Source organism: Aplysia californica, unplaced genomic scaffold (genome assembly GCF_000002075.1).
Source record: "Aplysia californica isolate F4 #8 unplaced genomic scaffold, AplCal3.0 scaffold00027, whole genome shotgun sequence".
Classification (NCBI taxonomy): Eukaryota; Metazoa; Mollusca; class Gastropoda; order Aplysiida; family Aplysiidae; genus Aplysia; species Aplysia californica.
Window position 1 is genome coordinate 1762699 of NW_004797297.1, and position 18469 is coordinate 1781167.

The 18469-nt window shown below is 39.6% G+C and overlaps 1 protein-coding gene across 3 annotated transcripts in view; it reads right to left on the bottom strand.

Annotated features, from left to right (window-relative positions):
* Positions 1–16497, bottom strand: part of LOC101855316 (RNA-binding protein 39) — a 36365-nt gene extending 19868 nt beyond the window's left edge. Inside the window, exons 1-6 of one of the 3 annotated variants that reach the window (XM_035973417.1) lie at positions 16390–16497; positions 5680–5766; positions 4094–4143; positions 2848–2892; positions 1289–1510; positions 14–43 (exon numbers count right to left, since the gene is read on the bottom strand). In XM_035973417.1, coding sequence (XP_035829310.1) covers positions 14–43; positions 1289–1510; positions 2848–2892; positions 4094–4143; positions 5680–5733 — 401 coding nt within the window. In that variant the 5' untranslated portion in view covers positions 5734–5766; positions 16390–16497. Of the gene's footprint in view, positions 1–13; positions 44–1288; positions 1511–2847; positions 2893–4093; positions 4144–5679; positions 5767–16389 lie in introns of those variants that run through there. The other 2 variants (XM_035973422.1, XM_035973420.1) reach the window with 2 other exon arrangements.
* Between the last annotated feature and the right edge of the window lie 1972 nt (positions 16498–18469).

Here is an 18469-nt window from a genome sequence, read left to right on the forward strand (position 1 = left end):
TTACTGATGGTACCTCTCTTTATCAGCATGTGGTTGATCAGTTCTGCAATGAAAGAAAATTTTATCAACCCTATTCCTAATCCATCACTGTCGAATCATGTATTTCAAACATTAGCTCAAAGGAAACTAGATCTCACTATCTTTCACTGAACCATATACCTATGAACCCCCCCACTGCAATTTAAACCTCCTGAGAAAATGGGTAAGCTTAATCATTCCTTTGTGTTTTTTAGTTTTAGTAATAAGGTCATATAAGTGCCGTGGATTAGAGGAGTTACAAGAGAGTAACAAACATAAAAAAGGAGGAGAGAAAAAGACAATAGTATGATTGGAAAGAAGGAGAAAACCACCCCAGAGCACCTGCCAACCACCCACCCTTTGTGTTTGAGGCCACCCAAAACTAAGTACATTGAAAATAATTTTTTTTTTAAATCTCAGCACGGACAGGAAAAATTTCAATTTTGATCTTAAAAATCCATCCCTTACATTCTTTTCAATATCAAAAGCTGAACCACTTGTCATTAAGGGCCATCAGAAACTAATTCTATAATATAAGGCACAAAAAAAAAAAGAAGAAATATTTGAGTACAACCATAGAAGAAAGTACGAATGAAAAAGAGAAACACAACTTGTTTTTAAAGGTCTTGTGCTTGACCCAAAAAAAAAACCCCGCAACCCCCCCCCCCCCAAACCCAAACAAGAACAGCACAGGGAGGGGAGAGATGAATGTTAATCCCGATGCGCCCCCAACAACAACAACAAAGTCCTGCAGTCCAACAGAGCCATTGCAAAAAAAGTGCCAATGATACAATACCGGGTTTATTAGCTATACTTTGAGATGGAAAAATTTAACCAAAACACAGTAAAAAATTCCAGCTGCTCCATTTGAAATTTTTAAAAATCCTGATATGGTTTGTAACATGTCTAAGTTTTAGTATGAGTTTCAAGGCAAACAAAGAAAAGAAGGATGAGAGATAAAAATGAAAGACGTTTGATACGAAAGATGGAAAAAGCAACACCACAGCACCCACCAACTACCCACATAAAATGTCTGCAATGAAAAAATAAAAATGTCAGAAAAGTAGGCAGGACGTATTTAATGAGTCCAAGGACTAAATATTTGTTCCACAAAAAAAAACCAACACTTTTTCTAAACCAGTCTTCTCCCCCAAGATGAAACATGATCCCATGATTTTTTTAAACTAAAAAACACAAGAACTTCAACAATAAACAAATAAGAAATAGGGACACTACAAATGGAAAGGGTGACCGAAATTTTTTCAGTTACCTTTGGGCACTCCTGCTTCTTCTCCTCCGAGGGGACCGGCTTCTCCTGCGACGTTCATGGTCTCTGTCTCTACTTCGGCTCCTGCGGCGATCTCTTTCCTTTTCTCTTCGTCTTCTGTCCTTACTTCTGCTCCGAGATCTCCTATCTCTGTATTTTGGACTTCTCTCACGGCTTTTTGACCGTCTGTCTTTCACTTTTGAAGTCTTCTCACGACTTCGAGACCTAAGACAAGCAAAACAGGAATTATACTGACCTAATCTCACTATTCTCTTTGAGGATTATTTGTTAAGTTTTTACATAACACCCCCCCCCCCCCCCCCAAATTACCATCCATTTTGAAGGAAGTAATGCCCTCTGTTGTTGCCCTTTTAAAGATATTTAAAAATCACCGTCTTTTAACTGATGCGGGCTCATGACATTTGGAACATTGTTTGACAGCATAATAAAGAATGCTTGCAAGAAAAAAAACCCTGATAATTTTTACAGATTGAGGTAAAAATCACTCAAATCAACAATAACATTCACCCAACAAAACAAAACGAAGGAATGAATATCACAATAAATCATAACAATTATAAATAATTGAACAGCAGCTGCTTTGATTACACTACAAAACCAAAAGGTTAAAGGACAACAATTTTGCTGTCAAGAGGGGTAATTGTTGGCCAGCTCAACTCCTTGCTATGGTAATCTGTGAAACATTGTCGCACACACAACTCCACCAGACAATCTGGACACTGGAGGTGTGTTTCCATTCTCTTTCTCCTATTTGCATTATAGCACATCTGAACTCCTGAAGTGTGGACCCCTGGGCCCAGCTTCCCGACTATTAGCCTCAAGATCTATCTGCTGTCCATTTTTCCCGACTCTGGCTTTACCTTTCTCACTACTGTACAACATAGATAGCTCGAACACAGTTAACTCAAAATCATGCACCTGTTGAACTGTGCATGCAGTCCCGTTTCTAGATATCCCTAGAACTATGGATTCCTCGAACTACCGAGGCTAGTCCCAGCGAACTCGTGCTATCCGTGTTTTACTGTATTTCCAAACCTTAAACCCTCCCAAACTTGAAATGGGGCTTTTTTACGTTTCTAAGCCACCTGTGGCTCACTGGAAGGGTCTAACACTCCTCAAACACTTTCATCATTATGTTCTACAAACAGTCTTTCAGAAATAGAGCCACTATTTGAAGTTTCTGGCTCACTTAAATAGGCAAATATCTTAAATAAATTATGGAGAGATCCTTCCTTTATGTTGGTTTAGATCAGTGATATTGCTTGAATATATTTCAATAAATGGATAATCCACTAAAGGAATATAAAAATTTCATTCCATGATTGCAAACCCAAGGGAATGTTTATTTTGCATGACAGCCCCAAGGATCTAAAGCAAACTGCAGTTTGTGTACACCACCAGATTTACTGACTAACTGCCATCGAGAAAAATGAAGAAGTACATATTTGATCAAATGTAGGCTTATCAACATTACAACAAACCAGGAGGACAGTGAACAATTTTTATAAATATTTTTAAAATTTTAAATAGATGCTACAAACCTTTTCCTCTCTTTGCTCCTTTCTCTGCTCCTGCTTCTCTTCTTTCTAGATAAAAAATAAAATTTACAAATATATAAAAATGACACATTTGTAACTATGACATAAAACAATATTTGCATCACACACTGAACCAACCATGTATCTTCATGCTCAGTAATACAGTACAATTAAAAATAATTTAAATTTATCTTTACCTGCAGGTTTATTTCCTTCTCAAGTAAATATCCCCCTTGCCACACACCACTGCCATCAACAACAGACAGAAAACATGATCAAGTATCCTAAAAATTGTAATAACTAAAGAGTAAAGAAAAATTGTGAAACATTCATAATCAATCAACAAAAACCAACTATGGAAAAAAATCTATGTTCACATATATACATCTATGCACATGAAATTGACATATTTCAGTTATACAAAAGAAAGAATTTTGGTTATTTATGAATAAAATTCCACTTTCGAAGAATGGTTTTAGTGAGTTTTATGGCACTTGCAAAAGAAATATTTTCCTACAAAATTACTTTATTAGCAAATAAAAAATCCCAAACAAAACAAATAAATAACTACGCCAGTAACTAACTAATAAATTATTTATTCAGTAAACTTGGGTTATACACCTCTTCCTACTTAAAATATTACAGTTCTGGCATGTCACCCCTGCTTATAAGAGGTGCTAATAAATATCACATACCTGGCCACACATTCAAGTCAGGTCTATTTCAAAGTTCCCCATTACGAGACCAATAAGAGACACCTATGCCAACATAACAAGAGATCATATTAGAGATATTGAGTCATTTAATGAACTGCGGCATGTCCATATAAAAACCGCGCCTGCTCTTCAGACCATGGGGCGTGCCTAAAGAAAAACAAATAATTATAGAAAGCATATGTTTGCGCATGACTTTATCACAGCTTGGATTGAATACTACACTTATTGTCGTCACCTGAAATGAAAAAATTTGGAAACTTCAGTGAAAAGTTTTCAAAACTTCATGAACCAGGTTCACAAACGGAAAGTCTCACGGAAACCATTCACTCCTCACCCAAAAACAGTAAGCAATTTACTTACCTCAAAAATTTTACTTTTTAACAGAATCAAACATTGGTCCTTCGATTTTGATTTTAATTTGATTTTTACTTGGCATATAAAAAATGTATCTCCAAACTTTACTCATAGTTCACAGACAGTAAGCCATGCCAGTGTGAATCATACCGATAATAATGACATGTACACCCACTTACTTCTTCTCTTTCTTTGATGAAGACGAAGATCTTTCAACTTTTCCTTCTTCCTGAATATCCGAAAACATCATATGAAGTAATCAGGAACACAGCGACAGGGATACAAGGGAAAAGGGAGATGGGTAAGAGAAAAATGACGATGAAACCAGTTAGTCTTTCTGATACACATATTGAACTCTGAAACAGCAACTGATTCTATCCATAAATTCTTGATGCTGAAAATTAAAAACACATAAGGAACATATTATTTGGTACCAACCAAACAGTACAGTAGCTTTTTTACAGCCAAATACACTGTTTATTGAGCATCCCTTTCCCTGACTATGACCCCACAAATTAAACAAAAGATTGATGGTTGATACCGTTTCCCATGCAAAACATTGTAAGTTTCAACACTAGATGCATCTCTCAGAAAATCTTTAGATAAAAAGGTAAAATGCTTTTAACAGAATAGATAATTACAACAGACACACAAATTAAGAAATGGTGGTTAAACATGTTAAGAGTACGGATAGGCATATGCATTACTCTCTGGACATTGGTGGTGATGATCGTCATCAGGCTGGATAACTGTCAGCTTTTGCTTTGACTCAGCCTAGGAGCAGAGTAGGGAGTAAAGTTCATTTGGTTTGAAAGACATTACAAACACGAACTGTTTTTACTATAACATTAAAGAAAACATTAAATGCACATCCATTTGCTGCAATTTGCATCATACTACAGTCCACCTGTGAATAAGAGACAGTGATCCGATTTATTCACCATTTATTCACCAAGAGTTTCGATATACTAGTAAACAGTAGTATCCTCAAATCTGAGTCATGAATGCAACTGTGCCCATACAAACAAATATCTTGTACCCCGTCAACATACATTCCATGAAAGATAAATATAATGTACTTGAGAAAATATCTTTCCTCTAAGCAGATGTTTTTGAACATGCTAAAGATACACACATTTAAAATTTAATAATCAACAATATCTTCATTTCCACAAAGCTATACAACTTCTTAATTGGGAAGTTAAAAACAAATACTTTCTCACTCTTCATTCAAAGCATAATATAACATACATCATCACTTCATAACAGTTGAGACAGATAAGACCTTAATTATCCCAAAGAGAACTTCAGTCACTTTGTGTAAACAAAATTATTTTTTTTAAAATTAGTGCTCTATAGAAAAGTGACAACTGAGAATACAGTCGAAACTGCTCGAACGGCCACCTGCCCAAGACAATCACCCGTAAAACAACCGCTTCCCATTTCCCACTTTGCATTTTTCAATATTATAAAAATTAAAATGACACTGTCCAAGGCTTTCTTTCAAGTAAGTCAACCACTTTTCTTCGTTACAATGGGTGGCCATCTGGGACAATTTCAGCTGTATTTCCAAATCAACCAATATGAATGTGAAGTTTGGCAGACTGACAATGTTCTAATAATATAGAAAGTCTGCTGGAAGGGAACCCCCTCCCCCCCCCAAAAAAAAACAACAACCAACAAACAAAAACAAATTTATAGTCTTTTCTTTTTTTTAGAATAAAATATGGACAAATGTGTAAAACACAACTTAAGACCAACATACCTCTTTCTTATATGGAGCCTCAAGCATAGCTTCAACATCAAGTTCATCAGCCATCCCGAGTTCTTTTTGTCTTGCCACAGATGATATCTGCAACAACGATAGATATAGTGTTAAATCACAGCTCAGTAATGACAATTGTAAAGAGCAAAGACCTTAAAAAACAATGTAGGTGTTTTTACACTACACACCCTATCAACAGATCATACAGGAGGCGGGCTTCAGAACCTGTCAATAACATTCCAGCAAAAAGGAAAAAAAAAAAAAACTAAAAATTTCTCCCCATTCAGGTCTCCTGTGTGTAACAGCGAAGCGCTTAACTGCTATACAGACGCTGGTGACCTTACTTTCAAGAAAGGATGTTTGCTAAATGCAGTCTCAGTCTACTAATAGTACTGTTTATAATATCCATGGGTCACAACATTTTTGTAACAAAGTTCAACACAACGTACTTGAAGAAAAGACAGAAAATTCAAAACAATGTGAGAGAGTACTTTGAGGATAGATACACTGTCAAAGAGGCTGCATAGAGTGCTCTAAGCTACCTGAAAGATGGTTTTAACTCAGTGAGTGAAAAAAAAAAACCAATAGAAAAACTTGGGAGCCACAGCTGGGGGACATTGTCAAGAAAGATGCGTGATGGGTATCTGCAGCATGAGATGAATGTGACCCTTTAGGGAGCACCAAAAAGAGGAGGAAGATTTTGAGGTCCATCAGAAAAGGCTCTCAGGACAGTGCAAAGGGGAAAGAGGGAAATGTATACAATCCTGGTGGCCATTGAAGGAAGGCAGTACTTATAATTCATTTAAAACATGAATTTAAAACTAACCTTTTTCGTTTTTCTTCATTTTCTCAGTTTCACATTTTCAGCCCACACGCCATTTTTCAAACGTGATTGTGAGTTAACTCATTGAAATTTTGCATACCTATTTGGGAAATAATGCTGAAAGTCCTTAAACTCTAATTAATGATTTATCATATTAACTTACCCTTTTCTGAAGGTCATGCATATTCAATAAGCATTTTTTTTCCTCATATTTCTTAAAGAAGCTATATTTCAACCTATAATAAAAAGAAAACTTTTGCCGCAATATCTAGTTTCTTTAATTCAGGATACGAATGGGGTATTAAAAAAGCTTTCTTGAAAGTTCCATTAAAAAACAATAAGTAGTTAATTCGAACAAGAGTGTTTGAAGTGAACCCTACATATTTTGCTTGCGGTGGCCATTTTGAAAGCCCAATTTGCATATTTAATTTTTTTTCTCATCTCCAAAATATTCTTTATTGATGTATAGCACATACATATATATATATATAGGTAAAATCAAGCATGGTTGAATAATGTGCCAAATAGCCTTCTTTAGGATCCTGCTACCTAAGTCTATACAAACAACAAAGGCAGCGATTCTTCGGACCCAGGGGTGCCAATAATCTGGTTGTTATTCTTACCCCCAGGTAATACCGGACGCATTTATTTATTCTCACCCAGGGTGAAGAGACATAAAAGTTATTAGCGAGTTGATTTCAGTGTTTTTGAAAAGGCAGCATGAATTGCGACAGAGTAATGCTGTGACAACCAACACAGCGTTAATTGCGACAGAGTGACTCTGACAATTAATGCGGCATTAATTGCAACAAAGTGAGTCTGTTTAGTTAAATAGTTTTAGTAGACGTTTTACGGCGGTCGCAACTACATAAGGTCATATCTGCGCCAGAACATTAGAGGTGTTACAAGAGAGTAACAAACATTAGAAAGAAGAAGTGGAGATAAGGACGATATATGTTTGATAGGAAAGAAAAGCAAACCACACCAGAGTACCCGCCAACCACCCATTGTGAATGAGTCTGAGACAAAAAAAAGAAAGAACTTTAAAAGAAAAACAAACACACACACACACACATGCACTCGCACACCCACACACATACAAATACACATGCACACCGCATATGCTTGTGGCCTTTTATACACACATACACACACCACACCAAACTAACAGACAAACAAAAACAGTCGCAACTCTTTTCTTGTTGTTGTCCCTAGTGGTTTTTGTTGCTGTTGTATGTTGCTGATGTTTTGTTGTGATATTTGTTGCCTTGACTCTACTGTACAGAACGTCTTTGTGGATTTTTGCCACTCTTTAAGTCCGCCTTCTCAACTGTTTCAGTTTCAGATGATTTCTTCCTGAAGGCAACAAAATTTTCATCTTTAAATTTAGCAAAAGCTTTGACTTTGTCAAATTCGTCATAAGATTTGAAAGCCCCCCATCTTGTCAGGCGGAGACTAGCCTAGATAACTAGGACCACCCAGGGAGAAGTGGAAATGGTAGATTTTTTATCTAGATCTAATCATCAACGCAAAGAGCTCCGTGTTCAGTCTGTCACAATTAACACCGCGTTAGTTGTCACAGCGTCACTCTGTCGCAATTAACACTAGATCTACCTTTTGAAAAACGCTGTGACTACGCTTACGGCGCCGTGAACGTTTATCTATAGATATCTCGTTTGCAGGCTACATTCACGGCGCCCTGAATGTGTAGTTTGCAGGTTACGTACACGAAACCCTGAATGTAATTTGCAGGCTATGATTTGACACGTAGGCTAGGTCTAAATGGATAAACCAATCTTGGCGTGTTTTGAATGAGACGTACGACTCGGTTATGAACCAACACAGGCAGTTCTACAAGTAGGCCACAAACTCAAGCAGACTGACGCACACTCACTGTCAGCACACCGATGATGCTTGGTGCGCATGCTCTCAGCTAAGAGGGCTGGACTGATACTGGCTCCAACCGGAACCCGGACAGCAGGGGTCTGGATGCTGAAGCCGGAAAGAAGGGAGGTCCGAATAATAATCTGATTAATAAAACCCCTGGGGTCCGAATGACACCGAACAACAAAATGTCAGCAGGGCTGCCAACCCATCTCCATGGTTTTTAGTAATGACCATGACGAAAATTTGTAATTTCCCATAAAAATTAGTAATCGGTGCTCTCATTTTCATATTACTATATTACAACGAACAAAAATGTCTTCATTATGGGAAAAAAGGGCTTACCGAAAATTAAATAAATGGGTTGGACGATCGATAAATCTATTTTTAGACTGCTTAGGTCTCAGCAGCGTAGCAGCGATGCTTCTATTACCTGTGTGCGGTATTATTGTGGGCAAGGCTAACTAGCGCGAAGTGGGCCAGCTGTTCTTTTTTTTTAGAGGGGTGGGAGGTTGATTTAGAGATTGGCGTTTTTCCAACTATTGGCAGACGATTCACAGGTCTGCACTAAGACTTGTAAAATAAAAAAAAGAGCCAAAAATATTTCTTATAAAGCCAACAATCTGCTGACAGTAAAAATCGTAATCAATCGCCTTACGATCGGAATGTCGTAGTGGGGCTAAAAAATCGTAATGATTACGAAAAAATTGGAATAGTTGGCAGCTCTGTGTCAGTTGGAAATGCCTAATGCCTTGGGTTTTGTCTAAGGTAGTTTTAATTGCGGCAGAGTCGCGCTGCAACAACAAACACAGTGCTAATTGCAACAGAGTGAACACGGAGCTCTTTTACGTTGATGATTAGGCCCTAGAATCTAAGATATTCTAGATCTACCATTTCCGCTTCGCTTCCAAGCGTAGTGGTTCTAGTCTAATCTCTGAATGACAAGGAAGGCTTTCTGGAGCAGGCATTCAAATCTTACAACGAATTTGACAAAGCTTTTCCTAAATTTAAAGATGAAAATTTTGTTGCCATTAGGAAGAAATCATCTGAAACAGTTGAGAAGGTGAACTTACGGAGTGTGGCAAAAATCCACAAAGACTTTCCGTACAGTAGAGTTGACTTTATCTGTACACATTATAGAAAGCCAAAATTTTGAGGCAACAAATATTACAATAAACATCAGCAGCATACAACAGCAACAAAAGCCACTAAGGGCAACAACAGCAAAAACAACAAGAAAAGAGATGAGATAGTCTGTTAGTTTGGTGTGTGTGTGTGTGTGTGTGTGTGTGTGTGTGTGTGTGTGTGTGTGTGCGCGCGTGCGTGTAAGATCACAAGCGTGTGCATTTGAGCATTTGTGTGTGTGAGTGCATGCATGTGTGTCTGAGTGTGTGTGCGTATGTGTATTTATGTGTGTGTGTGAGAGAGGGTGAGTGCATGTGTGTTTTTCTTTTTTCTTTTTAACTTTTTTTTTTGTCATAGACTATTCTGTTGCAATTAACGCAGCATTAACTCTTGTCTTGCATCTGTGCTGCGATGCGAATCTTATTAGCAACCGATTACATCGGAGGTTCCGGGCAGGCCGTTGGGGTCACTCAGTGTGTGCTGTTGGTGTACAGCGCACGCCCTGAGAAACGTGTGTTTTCGCCATGAATAACGTGGGAGTGTGTAAATCGATGATGAAAATAACGCTCTACCTTTCATAGCTTTCTATTTATATAGTGTTACAAACACATGAATTATAACCCCCTCTCACAAGCTAACAAGACATTTCAAGTAGTTACCCCCATTCGAATAACCTTACTAGATCTACACGCTCTTGTTGTTATGAATGACCTGGGGTTCGAAAGGGGATAATATCGGTCAATTTCCTAATGTTTTGCACTCAAATTGTTCTTGGTACCCGCACAATGTTATTCGATTAAAAATTATCAAACAAGCTTATTTTTTATCAGGTAGTATCATTTCATACAAAATCAAGCTCATTTGAAAGATTTTGTAAAGAAAAATGGAAGTCCTGACTATCCTTTCAAGCTCCTCGTGTCTAAGTGGGTCAATTTCTTCTATAATTTCATTGGACAAACATCTAGAGCTACCAACTTAGCGTGTTTTGAATGAGACGTATACCTTGGTTACAAACCAACGCAGGCGGTTTTAGAAGAAGGCCACAAATGCACACTAACTCAAGCAGACTGACGCACACACACGTGACCTGCGTGAATGGAGATCCGGCGTGGGACCCGAATTGAACAGGAGATGATGCTAGGCGCGCGGGCACTGAGCCAGGGGCCAGACTGATGCGAGACCAGAACACAGGCGAGGTGCCGAAATAAGCGGGCGACATAAACCCGGCCCCAGCAGGACGAGGGTTAATTGTCACAGCGTCACTTTGTCGCAATTAACGCTACCTTTCTCTAAATCCGGCAATTCTAGAAGTAGAAGGTCACAAACGCACACAAACTCAAGCAGAAATTCACGTTATCGGGGAACATAAATCGGGGGACGGGGGTCAGGAAAAGACACACACACACACAGGGGGTCAGAGAGGCGAACGCACAACACCGAGCACAATAAGCTAGATCTACCCACCAACGCAAAAGAGCTACAATTTACTCGGTGGCAATTGACACTACCATGAAGGATAGAAGATCTTTAAAAAAAGCGGCGTCCACACACACAGATGAGGGCACTCCTGTACAATTGTGGTCCCGTTTACTACCGTTTAGTTTAGGGAAAGCCTACTCCTACTCGTTTTGACCCCACCAACGATTACTTCTGGTTCTAAACGATATCATTTTGATGCACGTGCCGATAGGCCTAAGTCTAAGGAGAGATAGCCAATCAAACCTACTTGCAAAACATTTAATTAAAATTGCGGTCAAATTCAGGGGGGCATGCCCCCTGAAACCCCCCCCATGTTTTGTTAGCTAGGTGGTCAGGGGGGCAGGCCAGCGCTTTTTTGGTAGTTCCCACCCCGTAATTGTTATTCACCGGTTCAAGAGAGGGGGCAACACAAGCCCTCCTGTCCTAATAAAAATGTGGTGGGGCCCGGTGGTACCATAATTTGATGTTTTGCACTTGTTAGGTTTGATATCTTAGCTCGCATCAAACGTATAGATCTAGATTTCTAGATCTCGATGTAGGTCAGGCTCAAAATATAAGGGGGGTGGGAACTACCCAAAAAGCACCAGCAAGCCCACATCCCGTTAAATGTAGAAAAGACGCATCTTCTTTCTGATTGGCTGCTAATTTTAGTTATGTGATGTCATCACTTCCTGGGATACCCACATGGAACGACGTGTTTTGGGTAACATTTCGGATTTCCTAGATCTAAATCTAGATCTAGATCTAGACTTAGAAGGCCTACTTGGACATGATGGAAGACTGCACGAAAATTGCCATAAAGACGCAGGAGGACTAGATCTAGATGTCTAGATCTAGATTTAGATTAGATATCTAAATTTAGATAAGATCTACCACCCCCCCCCTCTCCTGCATTTTTAATCACTAATACATTTTTTTTAAAAACAAGTTTATCAGAACTTCCGAGAGAAAGGTGGGCGCTTTTTCGGTAGATTCTAGATCTAGTTCCCACCCCGCAATTTTATTCACGGGTTTGGGCCACAAGAGTAGGGGGGTTTCAGGGGGGCTTGCCCCCCTGACCTAACAAAAATAGGAAGGGGGGATTTTACCATAATTTAATGTTTTGCAGTTGTTAGGTTTGATATCTTAGCTCACCGCGAATCAAACGTATAGATCTAGGTCTAGATCTAGATGTAGGTCAGGCTCAAATAAGGGGGGTGGGAACTACCAAAAAAGCACCGAAAGGTGTAGATTAAGCATCATATTTAGCCTCTATACATAGACACTTCCATCTTTGGTGCCATGCGGTTGTCTATACTTAGATCTAGATCTAGATGTAGTCACGTGATCGGACGGGCATCCTGGTCTGACGTCAAAACATGATGGGCGCCTTACCTAAAAATAGTTTGCGTCTTTCTACTTTTAATCGCAGGCTGGCCCCCCTTCCCTATCCTTGCTTGTACTTGTAAATTCAAGTGCATTTTTTTACTGCTCATTTTGTAGGCTAGAGATCTAATCTAGATCTAGATTGAAAGTGGCTATTCTCACCCGCCCGGAAGTTCTCGCAAGATAAACTCCTCCTCTCTTCTCTCTCTCTCTGTCTCTTTCTGAATACTGTCTATCCGTGTGGACGATCAAATTGACCAAAACAAAGTTTAAAAATGATGTTAAAACACAAAAGTAAATTAATTTGGTTGTCTACAAAGATGCTACGGCTATTTAACTTTTCGAATCGAGCCGAACTACGCGGGTCGCCATTTTGTTTTGTTCTCTCTCTCTCTCCACTGCCCACAGACAAAATTGTACGCTTTTAGTAGGCTACAGTTGTAATGGAACGTTTGTTCACGGCACAGAATTATAAAATGTTTCTGTTATCACAGTGTAGAATTCTGTGGTTTAGGGAGAACGCAAAATTTGGTGAACGCGCACCGGGTGATAGTGCCACTATTAGTGGGGGGCAAATTTGCCGGAAATGAGTAACAGCAAATCCCAGTACCAAATCCAGTAGATACTCCCAAATCCCAGTACCAAACCCAAATCCTGGGACTCATGAGTAGAGAGTATACTCCCCTTCTTGAGTCCGTCGCGCTGCATTGAGTAGCAGGAGCAAAACCAAGTAGCAGAGCAAATCCAGTACCACTACCAGTTACCAGTTACCAGTACCAGTACGCCTAGGCCTAGCAGACGAAATCCCGTTGCGCGCTGCGCGACTGTGCACTGTGCGGGCGGATGTGCGACATTAGAACTTGCCTAGGCCTACAATAGTGCGGGTTTTGGAATTAATTGGCCTATCACAACATCACAACTTGAGGACTGGTTCACTGGGGGGGCTCTGGGCCCTGGGCTAGGTTATGTTGTACATATCTAGATCTAATAAATTCATTATTATTTGAATTAGAATAGTCGCGTGAAGGGATTTAGGCGGGTGCTTTTTAAAATGATGTAGATCTATGTTTTGGAGGAAATGAAGGGGGGGTCGTGGTCCCAGCTTTAATATGTTGGTTTAATTGTTTATTCAAAGATCAAAAGCTAAGAAAACAATTTAAAATATTCCTAATCCTAAACGTGTGTTTTTGTTAAGAACAATGATCTAGTCCCACATGACAAGAAGAACAATAACGAAGAGAAGCCAGGCACTGGCATGACACCACAGTGCAGGACATAGACAACAAACACATGGTTTAGATATCTAGACACTAGACAGCTGCTTTCAAACACCCTTTCTTCATCCAATTAGGCCTAGGCCTAGCCTAATCTAGTCTAGATCTAGATCTAGTTTCCCCACCAGCCCAAGCGAAAGCGATACAAACAACACCACCCCCACCCTTCACGTCATAAGCCTGTCGTCTCAAGCGCCCCAGCCGTAGATTTAGAATTTGCTTTCGTACTGGTAGTTGGTAGTGGGAGAGTGAGAGGCGACAAGGCCTAGGCCTGGGTAACTGCTCTGGTGCAAGTAGTGGGTGCACAGAGCAAATCCCAAATCCCAGTACCAGTTACCAGCCAAGTGAGTAGGAGTGTCCCCCCTTTAGAAAGTACAATGGACTCGTCCTTGCATCGTAAGTTGGTGATTCCAGCTTATTCCAATGAATAAGGAGGGGAAACAAGTCCGTGTGATCAATTTTTAGTCGATTTAATGGTACATTTTTTGAAGGACTAGTTTACTTATTGCATACAAGATTTTGTAGTATTTGAATATTATTTTGAGATATTTCAGTTTAGAAATTAAGCAAGCATATATTTCAAAACTTTGTTTTGTTTCGTACTTTTCAAAGATTTGGGATTTGGGGTTCCAGGTTTTGGGTAGTCTCACTCACACTAAGTACTAGTGGTGGGCAATGAGTCGCTTTAGGAAAATCCGGATATGTTGGTGCACCCCATTAGGAAAATCCGAATAACCGGATTTTAACCCTATTTTCCTCTGCACCCCATTCTAAAGTTGGTGTGAGTCGCTTTTCAAAGTGGGTGTGAATCGCTTGTGAAACGGTCGGCGCTACCTAAAAAAGATACCCTGCTTTTTATATCCTAGTTTACAATTATTGACTCATCTCAAAAGTCTGAATTCTCTCAAAGTTACAGATCCATTAGTTATATATGTACGTGAACAGTAAGAAGAAACTGCGCCAGCTATTTCCCCCCCATCTGTTTAGAGAGAGAAGAAAGTATTCATTGGGACAAAATAAACGTGGTATGTAAATTGATTCACCACCGCAGTACCGGCGACAGCGACCGCGGGCAGGATGTGACGTCAAATCATGTCAAGGTCCCAAACCCCTCCCCCGCCCCTCTTTTTCCCCCCCGTTCCCCAAACATGCCTTTGCGTGGAGGTGTTGATGACTGACGTCATTCACAATACCACTACCACCGAGCCCTCCCCATCGGGTAGGAAAGCAGCTGTGATAGATCTAGATTCTAGATCTAGTAATTTTACCAACTCTATGATTAGTTTCTTGTTTTGTTTTTGTTGTTGTTTTGTTAACTGCATAGGTACATGCCGGCCCGCACCCCGTCCCCCCCCCCCCCACCAATCACACACACACACACACACACACACACACACAAACTCACATACTTACACAGACACACAGACAAACACACATACTTACACAGACACACACACGCACACGCACACACACACACACACACACACGCGCGCGCGCGCGCGCATTAAAAGCGACCTCCAAAAATATATAGATCCAAATCACTGAACAATGAAAACGTAACAGTGGCCTAAGCTGCTAAGCTACAAAAGTCAAAGTACAAATAGATCTAGATCTAAGACACCCAACGTGCTACAGGATTTCTCAGCCTTCAAAGTTTAAAGGCGCGAGTCGCAGACATCACACGTGCCGCCAATCCTAGTGTTGTCTTGTGTCCCAACGCGTCGTGATTAACTTCATCACTACACTACGTTTATCATCTGCTAGGCCCAGTGTATATGACCTTTAGTCTAGTCTAGAAACCCCGTAAGCCACAGTTTGTCATGTCAGATCAGGGGGAAGAAATACAGTGTGCTCCCTTTAAACCCAGAGAAAGGGGTCAACTAACAAAAACATAGGCTAAGCTGACACCAATGCCAAGGTCTGAATTACAAGTCTAAAACAAGGGAAACAACCTCTCCCAAACGAGTTATGAAAGAGAGTCCGACCCATTTGTGCAAACGGGTTTGGAAAGAGAGTCTGATCCTCTTCTGCAAATGGGTTATGAACTGCTTCAGCAAATGGGTTAGAACCATTTTCACAAACGGGTTAGGAAAGAGAGTCAGTGAGTCTGAATCCGGATAACGATTCATTGAGAATTAACCGGTTATTCGGATAAATTATCCGGATTCTGCCCACCACTACTAAGTACCAGCAAATCCCAAAACCAAGTAGCAAATCCGCCCGCCACTACCGGGTGAGAATAGCCACAAGACTCGCCTGCACTATTAATAGAGGTGGCCATCTAGATCTAGATCTAGATCTAGAATCTAGATTCTAGATCTAGATCTAGATCTAGAATCTAGAAATCTAGATCTAGATCTAGATCTAGAAATCTAGATCTAGAATTCTATAGTCTAGAAATCTATAGATTTCTATATCTAGATTAGATCAACCGATTAAAACATCGATAATACCCCGAATTTTAAAATCAGTATCGATATCCAGTAGTCTTTGTTTGTGTAGTTTAGTGCTAGATTCTAGATATAGATCTAGATCTAGAGATTCTAGATTCTAGATATAACGGGACCGCAATAATTGTACAGGAGTGCCCAGATGAGGGTCAAAACTGCCAAGACCCAAGCCAAGCCAAGAGGAGGCCTCTAAACCTTAGAGATCTAAGCTAGAAATCTGGATCTATAATTTCTTTTCAGAAAAAGATTCTGCCCTTGAAGTATGTCCGAAAAAACAAATCTTTACAGTATACAAACAATAAATACAAACCAGCAAATTAAATGTATTCCTGCTGTTGTGTCTGACGTATGATCCAACGATCAAGATGGCGGATCAACGATGTGGGAATTTCGGAAGTAGGAAGTTGGCAGATGACAGAAAACAAGTTGCCAGATCTAGGCCAGTTCATGGACAAAGGCACAATTATAAAGTTTTAAAACAATAATCAAGTGTATCATAACGCTTTTGTTCTTGACGTAATATTAGCATTAACATAATGTATTAAAACCATCAATTGTGTTCGACAAGCTGTCATTGAGGCTGTGGAAAATACCACACATAAACTTTTCCACGGCCAAAAGAAATAGGATTCAGACAAGGCAATGAAGATAGTTCTAGTATTCCCTGTGTCGGTAGGCCTAGTCCTTCGTTGCCGAAGATGACCATGAATCATGTAATTAGCTGTATTATACACCAACAGTTTCTTTAAATGTATCTTGGTGAGAAAAAAAAGTTGAAAAAAATGCCCCTTTAGTCTACGAACTTCTAAAATGGAAAAGCAAAATAGTGAGCTCTGTACTCTGAGTTTTAAAAAAGCGTAGGCCTAATGTCTACATAATTTGAGAGAGAGAGAGAGAGAGAGAGAGAGAGAGAGAGAGAGCTGTTATGCAATCTGGTATGTGCTTACTGTTTTGCCAAATTGGACATGCATATTCGACAAACAGCTAGGCCAGGATAGGCCTTGGTCGCCAAGACTGCTTAAGGGAAGACCAGCATGCTTTTTACAAAGGGAACCCTTTTACAAAAGCCGTTATCCACAGACTTAGTAATCATTTAAGGGCATTTTATATGACTTTGGGGGTCTTGTACGTTATTCAGGTAGTCAGATGGACCTCTACTTCTGCGATCCGGGCAAATTTTTACACTTTTGGGCAGGGGCGAAGCGTCTATAGATCTATAATCAAATAATCACTGCTTCCCTTTCTAATTTTTTACAACCGCAGACAGATCAATGTAGTTTTCGTCTTTTTCAGAATCTACCACTGCACTATACCGATCTCCCAGTTTGGAATAGAACTATGTAAAATGAAATAAGAATACAGTTTGGAATGATGAAATAATACCATTTATTTCTAGAGAATAGCACAAGGAAAGGGGAACAAAGTTATCCCAAAGCTTGAAACAGGGCAATCATAGTCATACTTTATTCAGAATAGTAAAACGATAAGAGATACACTTCTAAACACTGAAGTGCATTTTTGAACAGGTGGGATTTTTCAGGATAAAATTTGTGCAAGCTGTTATGTGTATTTTTTTTCTTCCTAAAATATAATTATCTTGAACTTCCAACCAAAAGTAACCGGCTTTGACTCTAGACAGTGTCATCACTGAAACCAAACAAATGCCCCACTTCTGTTAGCTGAGGTAGATGACTGGTAACATACCCGATAATGCCGACAGTTTAAGCTTAAAATCCGATTCAGGTCCGATCACTTATGCATAATTGGTATTGATTAGCAAAGCATTTCGCTTTGCAAGCTGAAGACGCGAGTTAGCTTCCGTATCAGAAAGATGATTTCATCGAGAATTTTCGCACTTGCTGTAACTTTAGGGACGAAAGAGCGTCCTAAAGTATCGATGACGATGATAAATAAGTAGGATGTCCAGCAGGAGTGGGACTGTCGGACAAGCATGGTCTATCATATTTTTGGTAATAGCAAGCTTTTTGTAAACAGTCTGTCTGTATGTTGCATTTTGGACGTTTAGTCATTGTTGACACGGTGAGGAACACATACGTTGCGGAATAAAAACAATACCTTTTACTAGTCAACAAGAGTGCATATAACGAGCTGCATTAAAATACATGTACATATAATTACAAGAATGGAGAGGATTATGGATTGTTAACAAGAAAAAGAGAAACAGTGAGCCTCGTACGTGTTGAATGTAGCGAATCTGTCGAGTCCAACGTACAAGATTTTCGGCCCCCAAAGCATTTCAGACGCCTGTGCCAATATATTATAAGTAATATATGGAAATAGGTAAATCGTCCAGTAACACATACCGAGATAACACCAAATCTCTCTCTCTCTCTCTCTCTCTCTCTCTCTCTCTCTCTCTCTCTCTCTCT